Genomic DNA, 19,675 nt, shown 5'->3' on the forward strand with positions numbered 1-19,675 from the left:
CTCAGTCAGAAGCACCGCTGAAAGCCTCCATCATAAAGGTATATTTTCTGGTGAAGTTGATTAACTCAGGGTTGGGTGCACCTCTGAAAAGATCTAGTGGACTCAGACATGGTGCCAAACGAATCAACGATGTTTTTCAGCCTTCCTGAAGCACATAAACACAGCTACTCTCTCAATAAAATCCATGCTAGCCATTTCACAATGAAGCTGGACTCACCAGGCAAACAGAAGCCCCTCCCATGACATGAATTCAAGTCTATCGTGAAGTAGTTTTGCACCATACTGGAATTCGTTACCAATCGATATTGAAATTTTATATTATTTAAAATGTATTTTTTGTAATTATTTAAAATTGCATTTATATTCTATTTTTAATATAATCTAATTAATAATTTTTTATGTATTTATTTTTTATAAACTATTACATATTTTATATTAAATCATATTTAAAATTATTGTGAATTTTTATTATATCTACTGTAATTCAAATCCATTCATTAAAAAAAGTAATTAAAATGTTTCTTTTGAAGAAAATGTTTTGTTTTATTTTGTTTTAAGTCAAATTGTATTTAAATTTGTATTGAATAATTTTTAATGATATAAATAATTTTAAAATGGAATAAAAAATTTATGTTTTATTTTAAAAAGTATATATATATATATATATATATATGTATATATATATATATATATATATATATATATATATATATATATAATTTTTATTTTTTTTCCTTGATTTGAGGAATAACAAAGTTCCTAAATTTATCATTCACTTAGCATTACATGTCCAATTTACCATTTACTTTTGAGCACTATTGAGCACATTCTTTAACAGCGCTGATTTGCCGTTGTGTTCATGTGCTCAACTGAAATGTTTACTGAGCTTTTTAACACAGATACAGGGACAATGGAGCCAATCACAGTCACTTTTGTTGAGCACGTGAACACGATGACAAATCAGCGCTGTTTAAGAACGTGCTACATTTTTAAAACGTCAGTATTGCTTGGTACCGAATTCCAGTATTGCGACAACCCTATTGTAAAGTGAATGTAATGCGCGAATGAATCGAATTTGATGCATAAATGAAGCAAATTTGATGCGTGAATGAAGTGAATTTGATGCGCGAGTGAAGCGAATTTAATGCTTTATTGAAGCAAATGTGACGCGCGAATGAAGCGAATTTGATGCACGAATGAAGCGAGTAAACTCAAAATCTTTACGTGTCTATTTACGTGTGAATAGCAAGATTTATTCACGCAAGCCATGTCTGCACAACATTAGTAAAGCAAATAAAGCAAATTAAAGTAAAATTAAATCACAAAGCAAGGCAAAAGCTAAAAAAATAAATAAATAAACAAGCAAAACAAACTCAAGACAGAGCACAGATAAATAAAAGAAAAACAAACAAAGCTCAAAGAAAAATTAACCAAGCAAGTAAGCAAAAAAAAAAAAAACAATAAAAAAATAAACAAAAAGCATCGTACATCAAAACCAAAACATAAAGCAAAACAAAGCAAAACAAAAACCCAACCACAATGCAAAACAAAACCCACTCTATAGCCTATATTGAGTAAAGTGTTTGTGGCCCAGAGAGCAGTTTGAAATTGCTTTATGCTTTCACTTTTTAAGGTGAACAAACTTTATAGCACAAACAGATAGTGAACAATACTTTTGTTACAGTACTTATTCATCTTTGCTAACATTATTTAATGAAAATAACGCTGTTCGTTATTATTTAGTTACCTCACAGAGCATTAAGTAATGTCAAGAAGCAAGAATTTGGATTTTTATTATGCATTAGTGAATGTTCAGCTATTGATAAATGCTGTGCAAGTATTGTTCATTATCTGTTCATTTTAGCTAACATTAACTCTACAGGAAACCCTACAGTGACCATATATATATATATATATATATATATATATATATATATATATATATATATATATATATATATATATATATATATATATATATATATTAATAAATAAATAAAAATACATAAATATAATGCAGAGACCATTCTTCAAGAAGCTCACTGACTGGCTTGGACATTTATTATCAGGCGCTCCTTTCAAGCGTGACACGCTGACGGTCGGCGCGTTTTCGTGATTAATCCATGGCAAGTGAATGAGCAGCAGTTAAAAATAAAAGGGCAAGAGCTTCCGACTGAGTGATTGGGTCATTTATCCCCATCAGGATGTTATATTTAAGTGCTGTGGTTTCGAGACCCCTGATGATGATTCATTTGAGTGCTTGATTTCCCGATGACGGCATTTTGTACAACACGTTTTTTTCTCTTTGTGCGAATGGAGGCTGTAAACAACCACAAGTAAAAGAGTGAAGATTACCATTTCGGCCACATAATTCTGTCTTGGATGATGTAGCCGAGATCATCCGAGAGCATGGAGTAATAAGTGCACTTTCAGAGATGTGAAAGTGATGGAGCAAGAACACAAGGCGAATGCTGAAACAAGGGTCGACAAACATGTTGCCATTTCCGTTGGTGCACAGACACCATTCGTATCTGAGAAGAAACACTGTCAGGGAGACGCACGCTTCGACTGTTTGGGCTGTTGGCGCACTTGATTTAAAGGGGATGGTGCTTGTTAAAAAAAGAAGTCGGGTTTCATGCACTCGTGCTCACAGCCGCAAGGTGCATCAGCTTGGTTTATCGAGAGCAATTACGGGCCGTCCGTGAGGAGGCCATTACGACACTTGGCTTTATGGCTCTGCAACTGCTGTGGAATCCATCCAGAATCCGATTAGGACTTCGTAAACGCAGAAAAATCTGAAAATTCTAAACATCTTTAAGATGAAACAAAAATAAATTTAGTATACTTAAAAAAAATAATACTTAAAATAACTTCAAAAAAACTTAACTTAAAAACTCTTAATAAATCATGTATTATATACTTTTTTTGTCCAACAGACTGAATAATATATCTTTTTGTCCAACTTCCCGTCCTGTCTGTCGGTCTGTCTGTCTGTCTGTCTGTCTGTCGGTCTGTCTGTCTGTCTGTCAGTCCAATCAATCAATCAATCAATCAATCAATCAATCAATCAATCAATCAATCAATCAATCAATCAATCAATCAATCAATCAATCAATCAATCAATCAATCAATCAATCAATCAATTCGTCTGATTGTCATTAAAAAAAGCTTTCTAACTTATCTGAACCTTTTCCCAAACATTTAAAGTCAAACTTGACAAATTTTGCTTTTCTAATTCACAATATGAATATATCTGAATGTCAAATCAAAGCTGAATGGCACACAGCTAACTAAAAAGCTTTGAATAATTCATATGGCCTTGAAAGAACTTTATAGACTCACAGGAACCCTAAAAATCCAACGTTATTGCAATTCAGCACCAAACCACCAGTATTTACAAACAACCAGTCTGTGAATTAAAGCTGGTGTTAGCCACAGGGAGACGTTCACAGTGCAAAATGTACTTGCCAAACTAAGTTCAGGGAATTCTGAGTACTTTTAGTGCCAAACTTCAACAATTATTTGTAGGAACAGAACTAGGAAGGTTGCCAAATGCAGTCAAGTCAGCATGTAATGTCTTCCTCTTTTTTCCAGCTGCCTCACTAATACTAACACGCCGCAACATTCATTCATATTCTCCCAGCAGAAGGAGCAATTTTCACTGGCTCACGGACCCTGATTGGTAACCTAAAACAACAACAAAAAAGCCTCACACTGTGGCTCTCTGATGCATGAAGACTGAACCTTGATGAATACTTGATTCTTTCCCTTGAGTGCGCCTGCCACAGATTATTAGGTAGAGTATAGATGCGAACCTGTGCCGTAAATATTCCAGAACAACTCAATACAGATTATTATTTAATCAAAGCACTACTAGGCTTACTAGAAATACAGTAATGATAAAATGATAGGGGTGTGAACCTACACTGGGTCAGTTTGATTATAATTAGGTTGATTTAGTTAAATTCGATATCATGATGTATTGACAATGCACTCCATTCTTAAATTTTGATTTTACTTCACACAGATTTGTCATTAAATACAAATCAGATATATGAAATAATTCTTAAATGTCACTTTCTCAAAGAAAACGTGTTTTACGAATGTATCAAACATTACAGAAGTCTCAACCATGTTCCTGGAGGACCACCAGCTCTGCACATTTTCCAGTCTTCTAAACCAAACACATCTGATCCAGATCATCAGCTCATAAGCAGAGACTACACCTGTAATGTGTGTAACAGACAAAGGAGACATTCAAAACATGCCGTGTTTGTTTTCCTCCAGGAATGTGGTTGAGAAACACTGACATAAGTGATAATGATTATTTGTGTTTCGCTGCTCAGTGAGTGGGAGAGATTTTTTACATTGGACCTTTAGCCGTGACATTGTGGATATTGGGTTCAAGACTGTCCCAGCAAACTCACAGGCAGCAAAATATGCTCCAAATCTAGGTTTTTTTAAACACTTAAAACTCCTATCTTGCCATAGTAGGCTACAAGTTATAAACTTTATTACACCTCTACTTGCCACAAAACACACAAATGTTCTTAGCCAAAATAGTTTATTAATTCATTAATTAAATGCAAAGCTGACAGGAATGAAAACAGCTGAATGGAATATACATTAACCTACATTCAGTCACAATATGGCACCAAACAATGGTGTGACAGACAACCACATAAACATGATTGTATTTATAAGGATCTCGCCATAGTATGCTACAAAGGACGTGAGAAATCCATCAATACATCATAACCAGTTATGTAAGGGATAAAGTACATTCAGATTGTTGTTATCTTAAAATAAAGCCCGACAGGCTTATTGACAGCTCTGCAATTCAAAGCACTGTTGTATAAGACTGAGGAGCTATATTTTGCGAAAATAACAGCCTGGATATACTTTATCCAGAGTCGTAATAGTTATGAATAGAAATGAAACACAACTGAATGGAGCATACACTAACTTGTTTACTATTATTTACTTATTTACTACAGATGGTTATTATCTCAGAATGAAGTCCAACAGGTTTATTGGCAGCTCTGCAATTTAGAGTACTGTTGTATAAGACTAAAGGGCCTGTTTATTAGAATGATACTTGCCACAGAACATAAAAATGTTCTGAGTTGTAATAGTTAAAAATAGCAATGACAAACAGCTGAGTGGGAGCATAAACTAACTGACTATTCAGTTAAGATGGCGCTGAACGGTGGCGTGACCGACAAGTACAAAAATATGATTGGGAATGTATGTTTATGGATCTCGCCATAGTATGCTACAAATGATGTCATAACCAGTTATGTCAGGGATAAAGTACATTCGGATGGTTGCTATCTCAGATTAAAGCCTGTTTAAAGTCTGTTTATTTAATAGTATCTGGATGCAGCCTTTATGATGCAAGCTGAGATTGCATCATTCAGCGATGCAATGTCAGACACTATGTACTCAATGGAGTGAGTGACGTCACTGTGATGAATAGGGTTAGGGGTAGGTTTAGGAGAGCACATTAAAAAGCATTAGATGCAGCTCAGATTGCATCCAGACCCTTCTCGGTTTATTAGCAGCCCTGCAATTGAGAGCACTGTTGTATAATTCTTAAGGGCTTTATTCTGCAAAAAAAAAAAAAAAAAAAAAAAAAACTGGCTGGATGTACTTTATTCTGTTTATTACAACACTACTTTCCACAAAAACTAATGTTCTGAGTCGTAAAAGTATTGAATAGGAACAAAAAAACAGCTGAATGCAGCATAAACTAACTTACTATTGAGTCAAGATGGCGCCAAACAGTGGTGTGACAGACAAGCACATAAATATGAATGCTGATGCATGTTTATGTATCTCGCCATAATATGCTACAAATTATGTAAGAAAACCCTTAGTGCATCATAATCAGTTATGTACAGGATAAAGTACATTCTGATGGTTGTTATCTCAGAATAAAGCCCAATAGGCTCATTGGCAGCTCTGCAATTTGAAGCACTAGTGTAAAAGACTGAAGGGCTTTAAACTGCATGAATGTACTTTATCCCCCTTTTACACTGATACTTGCCACAAAACATAAAAATGTTCTGAGCCATAATAGATTTTTAAACTTTTTAATTAAACAGCTGAATGTAGCATACACTAACCAATGTACTATTCACTTAAAAGATAGACAGACTAGCATATAAATATGAATATGGATGTGAACGTATTCACTGATGGTCAAGATTATCTGAAGTAGCTGAATGAGCCTGTGCTATTAGTTTCAATGGTTGTTATCTGGGAATAACATACCTTGATGGACTTTCCAATCAGAATCAAGTATTCCAGAAAGCCATCTGAATAGGTCTGTTACTAAAAAATACAGAACCATCCTTGTTTGCATCACAATGCAATGTAGAAATGATTAAATTTGACACTCCTAAATAGTCATAATGTTCAAAGAAAATAAGAATGGACAGGTAGCAAAATAGAAGAACTAATCGGTGCAAGGTTAAGAAGAAAATCAGATTCATTGGTTTGTCAAGAAAACACAAGCAATTTGTACCTCTACTCAACCACTTGTGTTTAGCAATCTTCACCAGACACTCCTGTTGATGTGATGTTATAATTAAGAAATCTTCATTAGTGCAAACACTATCTAAAGACCCAGAAGGCCTTGATTAATTTGGCTGGGCTCAATATTAGTTGACGCAGGACCTCAGTGGTAAAACGCGCTGTCTGTCGTGATTATTTTCCAGAAGTGCTCCTTCTGGCTCAGACTAGACAGAACAAAACATTCCCAACAGTCCTTTCAGCTGTCAATCAATCTGCTGCTCATGACAAAACTTCCTTGAAGGTAAAAGAAAATGCTGTCAAATTGGATTGGTACATTGGTTAACCTTGCCATTAGCATGCAAACTACAATAACTAGTCATTTTTGAGACAGAAATGAATCAGGACTTGGGAGACAATGCCACAAAAATGTTCAAGTAAAAGGATCACTATAGATACATCTGCAATTAGTGAGACTTATAGATTAATCTTTTGAAATTTAAATACACTCATCATTTACTAACCATTGACATCCATAGAAGGAAAAACAAATGCTAAGGATGTCAATGGCTACAAGTCGCCAACATTCTAAAAAACTGGTTTTAAACAAGTCAAGGTTAATTAAATGATGATTGATATTTTTTGGGTGAACTATCTCTTTAAGTGAAAACTCTTTGAGAGGTATTCTTCTCCATTGGCCATCATGTAGTCAACTTTTTTCTTGCAAAATGTGTGTTTTTCTTCTCCCACTATGAGTCAGCACCATCAGATACCAAAATAACCTGTCAAATATTTATTGTAAATATTGACAGGTCCAGTATTTGGCCGTGAAAGAATGGATTGAGGTTGCATGATGACTTCAAACTGATTTTTAGATGCATCTGCTGAGCTCTCTGCAGTCAAAGAGAAAATCAAGCGAGAAAAGCTATTTCTTATATATAAAAAAAGTATTAAATAATCTAAAACTCCAAACACAGATGCGTAAATCTGTATTTAAAATGAATGAAATGGAAAAATTTGACAAAACAGGAAAACCAGCAGAGATTGAATAACATGAAAGTGACATGAAAGTACTACTACTACTACTACTACTACTACTAATAATAATACATTGTAATAAAATTTAATATTTTAAATGGCCAAAATCTTGTGAATTGTTTTTATGGGAACGCCCTTCCAGGTTGTTTAGTTTGGCCCAGAGAGATTTATCTTCGGCGCGCAAATCTTCACACTTTGTAACCTCTACGAGTTGTAAATTCGTCCAGTTCAGAGCCCCTTCTATCTCCACCGTATTTTGTTTGATGCCGTCCTGCTCCACTTGCATATTAACCAATGTGGCTTTTATACTTCTGCGTCGAGTGATCGATGCCTCCCTTCGCATTGTCGTGCATTTATTCTACTGCATGCTGTTTGTGTTGCTCTGCAATAGCACTTCCGAAATGCTAGCTGGCAGTGAGGTTTTTATGTTCTACTGTGTGGAGTTTCTTCGGTGGTGTTTTGTTTCATCTGAACTCTACCTTATTGTAGAAGTAGCTAAATCTCGCTCATTTTGAGGCTGGAACTGGCAGACGTGCAACAACTTTAATCATAAGGTAAACACAAAACAAAACTCTACACTTGTAAACACTTTCTCCAACAGGTTCGTGCAACTCTCAGTCCCACCCACACTCATCAGTGCTACCAAGCTGACGGATCACAGAGCTTGTGCAACGCATCTTTGAGACGTGTAGTTATATATTTTTTTAAAGGTGCGCGTCAGTGTCGGCAATGGCCCCGGCGAGGGCTATGCGTCTACGCGCAGGCTGTAAAGAGACCCACCCCTCAAAGACAAAGCTCCAGAATGTGTCACTTACATGAGCTCATTTGTCCTATATTGAGTGCATTGCCATCATAAACGGAAAATAACCCATTCGGAAAATTTTTAAGATCTTTAAGTCGAATCGTGGCTGTCGCATCGGTGTGATTTCAGTTAATAAATTTTGGTCAATGCTAACAAATAGTTTTCAATAAAGTTCAACATCTAGCTGTGCTAGAAAATATACAATCTGACGTAAGTGAAGTAATCTTTTGCTACTGTATTGTTTTTAAATAGAGAATAGAGAATTTTACAAGTAACCTTTATTCTACATCTTGGACCTTGGAAACAAAAAATGACCAATAAAAAGGTGTGAAGCACCAAAAGCGACCCATGTTAAAAATGAATGCTATTTTGGCTATAGTCGTTATTCATGACTTTTAAAATGTACTTTTTTTGGTTATGACAACCCTCTGACAATCTATTTCAGCTAAAATATTGCTTGAAATGTCACAGAAATTCTGTATTTTAAAAAAAGAACCATCCCTTTCCCTAGGCTGGCTACAAATAGACATCAACAAAAACAAAACTCTGACCCTAGAACTCAATTGTGAACTCTTAAATAATTAACAGTAAGCCTGTGTGCAAAGCACAACGCTGGCTGGTATGTTTATGTCATCACACTATACTGAGGACAAACTCCGACTCCGACAGTGAAATGATTTTGTGATGGTCCTAAGTTAATAAGCATCAGGCATGACTCCAGCTCATAAATCTTCCCCACACATTTGACTTAACTAATACTTCACAGTCAGGCAGATAGAGAGGGAATTGCTTGCACTCACTAAATTATGACCGGGAAATAAGAAATATCTGCAGAAATTGTGAGTGTGTGTGTGTGTGCAGTGGTTTAAAATGTGACTCGGCGAGCCACGAGCTGCTTTAATGTCCTTTTATCCTCACTCGGGATTGTGCACCTTTATCCAAAGGCACTTTCTGTTCTCTCTGAACAAATATTTGCGTTATGGATTGGGATTTAAAAAAGAGAAGATATAGAATGAACAAGAGCACGATATTAACATACGCAAGTAGCATGAAATACGTTTTGAAGTGCGTTCTGCAGCACTGGGATTAATTAAGCATGTCACACGCTAATCAGCTTTTTATTCAAGTCGCAAATGATTTGCTTCACGCAAAGAATAAAGAACATTTGAAGCATGCCATGTATGTTTATGCATTTTTTTCCCCTCTGTTTCTTTGAGTTTAACCATATGTTTGAATTACGGCTGCTGTTTTTATTGATCAAAAATCACTATATAGGACAGACCGTCTAGTTTTTCACGATTTTTTTTTTCAGATTTTTTTGTAATATATATGACTGTGGTGGTAATTCCCAAAAATTTGCACACAATTTTGCGATTAAATAAAATAAATATTTAAAAAATTATATATATATGATGTATATATATATATATATATGATATCTTATTTACGATATGAGGTAGTATATGGTGTAAAAAAAAACGTTAATATACAAAATATATAAAATAACAGATGTTAGAGAAATTTACAATAAATTTAAATTTAAGGAAATTTCTGTATTTTAACATCCATTACTTTACTGTAAATTTCTGTAATTAATGCCCGTTATTTTATGTTTTTTTTGCGGCACCCCATTGTTTTTACTGTATACCATATAAAGTGTGCAATCAGACACAATGAAAATGATGCAAATCATAAAAATAAAGCTTCTTTATTTTGGGTCTCTTGTCAAGGCAAAATCTAAAACGGTAGGGATTAAGACAAAGGAAGGTTGTATAACTCTTAATTTCATACACGATCTTACTTTCACTTTCTCAGATTTTACTCACTGGAGCATTTGAAATCAATTTTGCGTTGGAGTCAGCAATTGCAGAATTGCTAGGGGGTCTGATAGCATACAGCAAGAACAGCAACAACCACAAAAAACTAATGAAAACCAAATCCGTATTATTCAAGGTATGTTTAAATAGTAACTATATACTAAAAAAAAGTTTTGGCTTCCTGAACAACAAAAACAAAAGTGCTTTTTTTTTGAGCTCATGTAGTTTTATTTAGCATTGTTTCCTAAAGTGTGTGTGGATGTTGTTTAAACGGGTGGCACGGTGGCACAGTGTTTTTTTTTTCTTCTTTTTTTTCTTTTTCCAAAAAATCAAACAAATATTTAAATTAATAGCATAATATACTGTAGATGTGTATATATATATATATATATATATATATATATATATATATATATATATATATATATATATTTATTTATTTTTTTTTTTTATTTTTTTTTTTAATTTAAATTTTTTTCTCCAAAGAATTAGGCATTCATTTGGTTCAAAACATTGTGAGAAATTGATCCACATATCAAATGCCCACATTCTCCACCAATTTCCAATTAATTTTAATTTATTCATTCAATTTCTTTTTAGCTTAGTCCCTTTATTATTAGGCACAGCGGAATGAACCGCCAACTTATCCAGCATATGTTTACACAGCGGATGCCCTTCCAGCCGCAACCCATCACTGGGAAGCACCCATACACACTAATTCACACACATACACTACTGGAAATTTAGCTCACCCAATTCACCTATACTGCATGTCTTTGGACTTGTGGGGGAAACTGGAGCACCCGGAGGAAACCCATGCAAACACGGGGAGAACATGCAAACTCCACACAGAAATGTCAACTGAGCTCGAACCAGTGACCTTCTTGCTGTGAGGCGATCGTGCTACTCCCTGCACCATCGTGACGCCCCAACCTTCTAAAATATGAAGCAAGTTTACAGTATCATGAAGCTCAGGCAGTAGCATTTAAAATACATGTATAAATATCCAAGGTTACCAAGCATTTCTGGCATCTCGACTTTGTGCACAGCTCTAATTGACCTGCAACATAATACTCAGGTTAAGAAAGCCAATGGAGCAGAAATGGCCAAGTACACACACTCCTCAGGGAGATTCAGAGAATAAACAGCAGGGAAGCTTTCGAGGCAACATACTATACAGCTGCTAAAATCTACATTGAAACATTGCGGCATTATAGACAATGGTATCCACAAACACATTAGGGATCTCTATGAAAGGCTATTAGTGTGTTCAAACACTTTTACCCCAGTTTGAGCGTAAGAGTTGCAATTAGTATAACGTTTTAATTGGCCCAGTGGGTTTGTTAATACACACATTAGGCTGTGTATCGAACAGCTGCCCTCTGAACCTGTCCGGTTTGGTGGTGCTGTAGGTGTATTGACATCGGTAGTGGTCGCCATGGAAACTGGAGGTTTCTGGTAGAGGCAGGTGAGCTTCAAAGGACTGATGTGGTTGTGATGAGAACAGACAGTCTTTGAATCACATTACACCAGAGACTGGGCGAGCAAACAAATTAACCTGACATGGGCTTCAGCGCCTCTTTGATCATTCTTATTGAAGGGGTGTGTGCGCTTGTACATTAACCACTGTTCTCGCACAAAAACATCCAGATTGTTCCTCTCGAGGTGTAATTTAAAACTGCCATTCCAGGTGAGGAATAAACTAAATGTCGAACAGAAGACAAGACAAGGTACATATGCAACCCTCAAGTACTTTTGAGTATATTTTTTTTTGGGGGGGGGGGGGGGAAGATATAAATAAAATATATATCTTTAGAGAAAATCATTATCTTGTAATTGTACATAATGTACAAAAACTAGATATTAAGTATTTAAGAAAAAAAGTTAATAAGCCTTGATTTCTGCTTTTGATTTTTGATCTGAAATTGGCAAAACCAACTCGAAAGCATGGATGCATCCGGCTCTGTATCAACAGTCCCAGGTACTGGTGGTGCAATAATGTGTGGGATTTTATGTGTGGGCCCACTAGTGCCAGGTAAGCACTTTTAAAAATGTTACAATCTATCAAGCTAATGGTCAGTATTGTTACTTTCCATGTTTATATTTTTATGACTAGTTTAAACTAATGTGTTTTTACTATTAGAAACCAAGCTATCACGCTCTCTAATCCCAATACCACATCAGATCAATTGGAATCAAGCCTTTAATGAAGTACTGATTCAAAATCATATCAAAATGAAACACTACAGACACATTGATTATGGCTGGGACGATAAATCAGTGATTCATGGATCGATTCTTGGATTTTTGAAATACATTGCGATTCTCTCTGGAATTGGATCTGAGCTTTTTTTAACAGCAGTTGGCAAGTCTAGCTAGCAGATTGCCCTCTCAGGTAGTTTGTAACAGTAGATGGTGCTCTCAGCTAGTACTTAACAGCAGATGTCACTCTCAGGTAGTTTTTAACCATACACTGTTAATGGTTAGGACACACCAAGCTGATGACAAACAAGAAGTGATGATGAAACCCCTCTGTTTTCATCTCGCATCGGTCCATGAACACACCAAAGGGCAGCAGCCAACTGAGGGTGTACTCACACTATGCTATCCGAACCATGCCCAGGTCCATTTCTCGGATCTTTTGAGAACTATGAGTGCTCTGAATCGGGCTCAGGCATGGTTCATTTAGCCAGTCCTGGCCCGGTTGGAAGAGGTGTGCCAGAGCGCGGTTCACTTGTAGTGTGAGTGCAAAACGTGCCGAAGGTGAAAGCGAGACGTGACTTTGAAGGGACTGTTTCATATGGATTTATTAATTACTCTTACGTAATTATTTATTAATTATTCTTTCAAACTGTCGTAGTTTATTAAAGATGCAAAGCCCTCACTGCACGACAGCTACACCATCAGCAAACCTCCTAATTTCTGCAGCACCAGGACTTTATGATTGTTTATGAGCGCTAAAAGTGGCTAAATATTTTTTCGGCTATTTGACTGCGTGTCACTGCGTCCCAACAACTAAAACAATATAACTAAAGAAATCTCCAGCAAGAGCGCTTCTTACTGAACAGTGCATCATCGATGACGTAAGCATGCCCAGGCCCGAATGTAATGTGAGTGCGGGCCGTCGGCAAGACGGTAGGGGGGACAAGCATGCTTTGGCCCGGTTCAAGGCAACTTGAAAGGAGATTGCAGGTTCTGTGTCTGTGCAAGAGGATGTATCTTTCCGCATCTGCAGGTGGCAGTAGTCTGTTTTCTCCTTCCGTAATAGGAAACTGAAACTTCAGATGCACACATGCGAATTGTGAACAAACGAGCATTAGTACTATTTTACACAGTATTTGTCACTCACCATGGAGAAATTCATTCATGCAAATGCATTCAGAAAATTTCCGAATGGATGTAATCATTTCTTGTTTCACAATGGTCAATTTGGTCATCGCAAGGTCAATTTATTTATAGAGCTGACCAAAATGCTTTACTGCAGCAACATTTTAAAATAAACATCAAAGAAAATGACGATTGAGCAGTGGGGGACAACCAGTAAGGCTTCCAGATCTCCCAATCTTAGACCTCTGCCTGGAGTGTAGCATTGAGGACGTTTGAATAAATAGACAGTAGTTTGGTTGTGAAGAGTAGTTTGGTTTAAAAACAAAAAGTATAACCAACTGGCAGCCATTTAAGATATCTAAGAACTGGGGTGATGTGTGCATGGGAATGGCAATTTTACGAGGAGTCTAGGTGCTGCGTTCTGAACAAGCTGAAGCCAAGTGATTTGAGATTTAGATATTTCACAACATAAAGAGTTGCAGTAATCTAACTGTAATGTGACGTACACATGAACAGCCATTTCAAGGGATCTGGGAGTAAATAATTGTTTAACTTTGGATAATAGTCGGTGGAATGCATCAATTTATTGACCCAGCCCTAACACCGATGCATAGTAAAAAGAATAGTTCAGCCAAAAATGAAGTGCCTTTCATGAGCAGAAGCGAATCAATGATTCTGTTCCAGTCTACCGCTCCCACTCCTGCGGCTCACTTTACCAGACATAAAGTGTGTATATGATGGGAGGGCTTCCCCTCACTCACTGCATTTGGAGGGGAGGATTCGGGCGAAGGTGCGTTTCGCTCCAGCAGAGCGTTCGCTAGGTCCGACCACATCCCTCGCACAGCTTCCTGCATCTTCTCACTTGTGTCTCCCTCTCTGTCTCACTTTCTCTCTTCTTGACTAGGACAGGATTGACCGCCCATGCTTCATTGCCTTGCAGCTGAAAGGTCACTTGTAAGGCCATGGGACGGTACAGCAAACACATTGAGGCAGCAGAAAGCCTACATGCTGTGGACGTGTGACTCTGTTGTAGATTACACCAGGATTAAATGTGTTGCCTCTCAGTACTGCTGTAGTGGGTTTAGTTTGACAGGCTGTCTGCAGCTACTACTGTCTGGATGCTTTCATTCAAATCATACATAAAAAAATACCATATAAATATACAACTTATTTTAGGGCTGCACAAAATATGATTTGAGCAGTGATATCGCAACGTGTGTATTAGCAATAGTCACATGATTAGATCATTTATTGAAAATTAAAGATATTTTTATCATTTTAAAATAATTTATACAATGAAGACCATGTTATTTTATGTTTGATTGTTCAATTTCTGTACCTGAATGATGTTAGACTCTCCAGAAAACCATAAAGCACTTTTATCTTTGTACTGTTGTATTTATGTATGCTTGTAATTGTTTATGATTTATAATAATAATAATAATAAATTTATTTATATATATATATATATATATATATATATATATATATATATATATATATATATATATATATTTATATATATATATATATATATATATATATATATATATATATATATATATATATATATATATATATATATATATAATGCCTTTAAAACTTAGTTCTCAAAGTGCTTTACCCCAAAAAATATACAGATATGAAACAGTTTAGAGTAACAGTGAAATCGAATCATTCAATATAAAACATTCAAAATAGAAAAAAAATATTCAAATATCTAGAAACAAAAAACAAACCAAGAGTGCACACCTCATAAATAGGCGAGTAGTGTGTTTCAAGGATGATTTAAACAATGTAAAAGATTCAGCCTGTCTATTGTCAAAGAGAAGAGAGCTTCAGAGCCTCGGAGCCCGGCGAAGAGAAAGCCCGGTAATGCGTTACACCTCTAATCTTCCAGAGAAGTGCCATAGGATTTTTAATGACCACAGAGAGTCAGGACCTTGGTTTAACGTCTCATTCAAAAGACAGCGCTCATTGACAGTATAATGTCCCCTTCATATACTGGGGCATTAGGACTCACACAGACCACAGGTTGAGCACCCGCTACTGGCCTCACTAACCCCACTTGTAACAGCAACCTAGTTTTTCCATGTGGTCTCCCATCCACGTACTGGTCACCCATAGAGCGCATACAAGTGGAGGGGACTGTTAAAAGACCAGAGTTAGGGGAACGGAGATCATGTGAAAGGGAGTGCCCTGTTAAAAGTTCAGATAGATAGTGTGATAGATAGTGTTAATGCACTGCATGAAAATTATCATCCCAATTTATCTGTCATGCCAAAAAGGGTGTTTTCACACCTAGCTTATTTAGTTCAGTTGAATTGCACTAGAGTTTGTTTTTCACCTCGGTGCGGTTTGTTTGGGCAGATGTGAATGTAGCAATCGTGCACCAAAAGCAGACCAAAAAAGCATACCAAGACCTCCTTTAAGAGGAGCAGTTTGTTTGTGGTGAGAACATGATCTGAACTAAAACAGACCCAACCACAAAAAGTACTGTGCCTTTATGGACTAATCCTGCTGCCGTAGTTCGATGTGCTGTGCATTATGAAATGTAGATGGAAAATTATTTGTTTACAGTGCTTTACCAAGAATTTTAAAATGAGAGGGAAAAGCATTACCTGATGGATCATTGGTAACATTTCTGGAAGATGACCATGTCGCAGTTTAGCTAAATGAATTCACGCCTCCTCCTGAAGTGACTTGCGATGTGCCTTCGCTGTTTGCAATGCATTAAAACATTGTTTTCCAGGCACAGCTGCGCTTCATTCTTAAAATGGTCTAAAGTGATGTATACATAACTATATTGTATACTATGACCAGGGATACAATCAGCCAGTGCAGTCGTCCCTCCATAGTATAAAGTGACATTTTGTGTCTGCAGGTTTGTTTAATTGCGAGAGATCCATTGGTATTTTCCTGCATGATAATTCTGACCAATCGAAAAGCAGTTTAGGAAAGACATTTAATAACCTCTGGCCAATGAGTGATGTGGATTTTTTCAAATGACTGCATTTTGGTTCGGACCAAAGCAATTAGTGTGGTGTGAAAAGGACCCAAAGACGACAGAAAAATGCTACAATGTATTATTTGTTGCCCTTGGTCCAGACCAAATGAACCAAACCACAGATGTGAAAGCACCCTATATGAATGAAATGGTGAAAAACTTTTCAAATCGCAATATATCTCGCGGAAAAACAAAACATCACAATATCAATTTTTTCAAATATCGTGCAGCCCTAGTTTATTGATTTGATGAAATATGCTGAATATTTTTTTGTAAAGTGAGATCTGAACTACACAATTAACCGATCAAATTTCCTATGAAACTGCACAAAAAAAATGTATTTATGTGTTGTTGATTTGTTTATTCCCACATAACAATACATCATTATTGTTCCTAATGATACTATAAACATCCAAACGACTTAAATTCAAAACAATAAATAAAAAATGTACTTTCTCATCAGTCATTATTAGGGATGCTCCGATCAATCGGTCAGAGATCGGTTTCAGCCGATAATCACATTTTATGACTCAAGCGGTACTCGCTGATCTGGCCAAATACATGAGCCAATTGCAAGTGTTCGTTTATAGGTGTACAAGCAGAGTAAGATGCATTTTAACTTTCTATGTATGTAATATGCACTCCAAACTTCTTCTGCATTGAGGAATTCCTCTTCCATCATTTGCAATGTTTCCAAGCTAAAGCTTCTTCTTGTAAAGCTTGTAAAGCTTCTTCTGACCATGACATGTCTACACTAAATGTTTATAAGAGACATTTTCAAAGGATTATATGCAACATCCTTCATTTATTCTCTAAGAAAAGAAGAGATCTCCACTTAAGTATCATACTTTGTATCGGCTCCAAAAATCCTGATTCGAGCATCGCTAATAATTTTCGCAACTTACTGGGTGTACTTGACAAGGTGATACAAAAGACTATAGAAACATGTCTGAGAATTATTAATAAGAATGTTGTTTATACCAGATCATAATCAGGATTTTTCCCACTTTCAAAATGTTCTAATTATTACTTCATTAGGCCATAAGTGTGCATGTGTTATTGCATTACCTTTCTCACAAGTGGCTCCTCCATAACTGGGCAAACACAGACACACAAAAGAGTTGATCTCGTCAATGCAGGTTCCTCCATTCTGACATGGATTCGACTGACAATCATCAATATCTGTGAGAACAAACAAACCCAGAAAGAGTATTAATTTCAGAAACAAAACATTGGCTTGGAGTTTTTTCATTAGAGCTGAGAAAGTACCGCAGGTGCCTCAAAATGACACAGTAGAATGTTGCGATTTTGTTCTCATTATTTTTCTATTTCCAAACTAACATATGTCCTAACATTGCTATATTTCCAATTACTGAGGTAAAATGTCTTGCTGGCATTTCGGCAATGAACTACTGCAACGCCTGGACTGAAATCACTATTATAATGACCTGGACTGATCTTACAAACACATTTGTGCAAAAAAAAAAGGGAAACGAATGAAAGTGAACCAGCTGAAAATATAAAATCTTTGTATATGCAAGGGGGAATTAGTCAAGCAAATATGATGAAAATGTTGTTGCTGTGCCTTCCTGCTGTTACTTTAGGAGCTGAACATACATGTGTTATGTATATTGTCTCTGGCATTTGTTCAAATGAATTTACACATTTTTCATTGCTTTTTTGTACTATAATCCCTCCTGTTGTACTTGGACAAGATTCCAGACAAGATTCCAAACCAGTGTTTCAGGCATGGCATGCACTAACAAAGACACTGCAGACCACAGCATCCAGCGTCACTTAGTAGTACACCTCATGAGGCCAGGTGAGTGATGTTTACTCCAATATGGGTCCCAGTACTAGTGTAATCACTCCAGTTCTACTTAAACTAACAGCATTGGAAGCAGGTGTGAAAACAAGAAATGCTGCAGACAGCAGCTTCTATTCAGTTGCTAGTTTGCCTTTTGAAGTTTACTCTCACTAACAAGGATGTTAAAAAAATACCACAGGAGCATCAGTCTACCCCTCGAGTGTGCCCTTTGAGGTCACTCCCATCCGGATCACGGCCCCAGCGTAACCAGTACATTTCTACTTTCATCGCTCCAAGATTCACATTGGCTTCTTTGGCAGTTTTTTTTGAGGATTTACCTGAACTGTTCTTACTAGTTGTCCTTGATTACATCTACCACTGTAAACCTCACTCTCATCCGGGTCACGGCACCAATGTAAACAGTACAGTTTTACATTCACCGTTCCAAGTAAGATTCAAACTTACTTCTCTGCTAGTTTTTATCAAGGATTTACCCACACAATTCTTACTAGATGGCCTTGATTACGTTTACCACTCTAAACCACACTCATCTTGGCCACGGCACCAATGTTACCAGTACAGTTTTACTTTCACAATTCCAAGAAGGATTTTGATTGGTTTCTCTGGGAGTTTTTACTGAGGATTTACCTGCACAGTTCTGAATATCTAGCCTTGATTACATTCACCAGTCTAAATCACACTCTCATCTGGGTTATGGCACCAGTATAACCACTACAGTTTTATTTTTACCATTCCAAGTAAGATTCAAACTGTTTTTTTTTTCAGTTTTATCAAGGATCCCACCCCCCCCCCCCCACAATACTTACTAGATGGCTTTGATTACATTCTAAACTCTAAACCTCACTCTTATCTGGGTCACAGCACCAATATAACCAGTACAGTTTTACTTTCACCATTTTAGATGAGATTCAAACTGTCTTCTCTGCCAGCTTTTTATCAAGGATTTAACCACACAATTCTTACTATTACTACTATGTCCATGATTACATATACCACTCTAAACCTCACTCTCATCCGGGTCGCGGCACCAATGAAACTACTATAGTACCAGTACAGTTTTACCATTCCAAGTAAGATTCTGATTGGCTCTTCTGGAAGTTTTTATTTAGGATTTACCTGCACAGTTGTGACTAGCTGGGCTTGATTACATTAACCTCTCTAAATCAAACTCTCATCCGGGTCACGGCACCAATTTAATCACTTCAATTTTACTTTCACTATTCCAAGCAAGATTCAAACTGGCTTCTCTTCCAGTTTTTATCAAGGATTTACCTGCACAATTCTTTCTAGATGTCCTTGATTACATTTTAAACTTTAAACCTCACTCTTATCCGGGTCAT

General features: G+C 36.5%; 1 protein-coding gene across 4 annotated transcripts in view; it reads right to left on the reverse strand.

The window, feature by feature from the left end:
- Window positions 1–19,675, reverse strand: part of ncanb (neurocan b) — a 294,059-nt gene that overhangs the window by 33,159 nt on the left and 241,225 nt on the right. For all 4 annotated transcript variants that reach the window (XM_087304198.1, XM_087304197.1, XM_087304199.1 and 1 more), the window contains one exon: window positions 17,576–17,689. In XM_087304198.1, coding sequence (XP_087160324.1) covers window positions 17,576–17,689 — 114 coding nt within the window. The remainder of the gene's footprint in view (window positions 1–17,575; window positions 17,690–19,675) is intronic.

Source organism: Danio rerio, chromosome 22 (genome assembly GCF_052040795.2).
Source record: "Danio rerio strain M-AB ecotype USA chromosome 22, GRCz13ab, whole genome shotgun sequence".
Classification (NCBI taxonomy): Eukaryota; Metazoa; Chordata; class Actinopteri; order Cypriniformes; family Danionidae; genus Danio; species Danio rerio.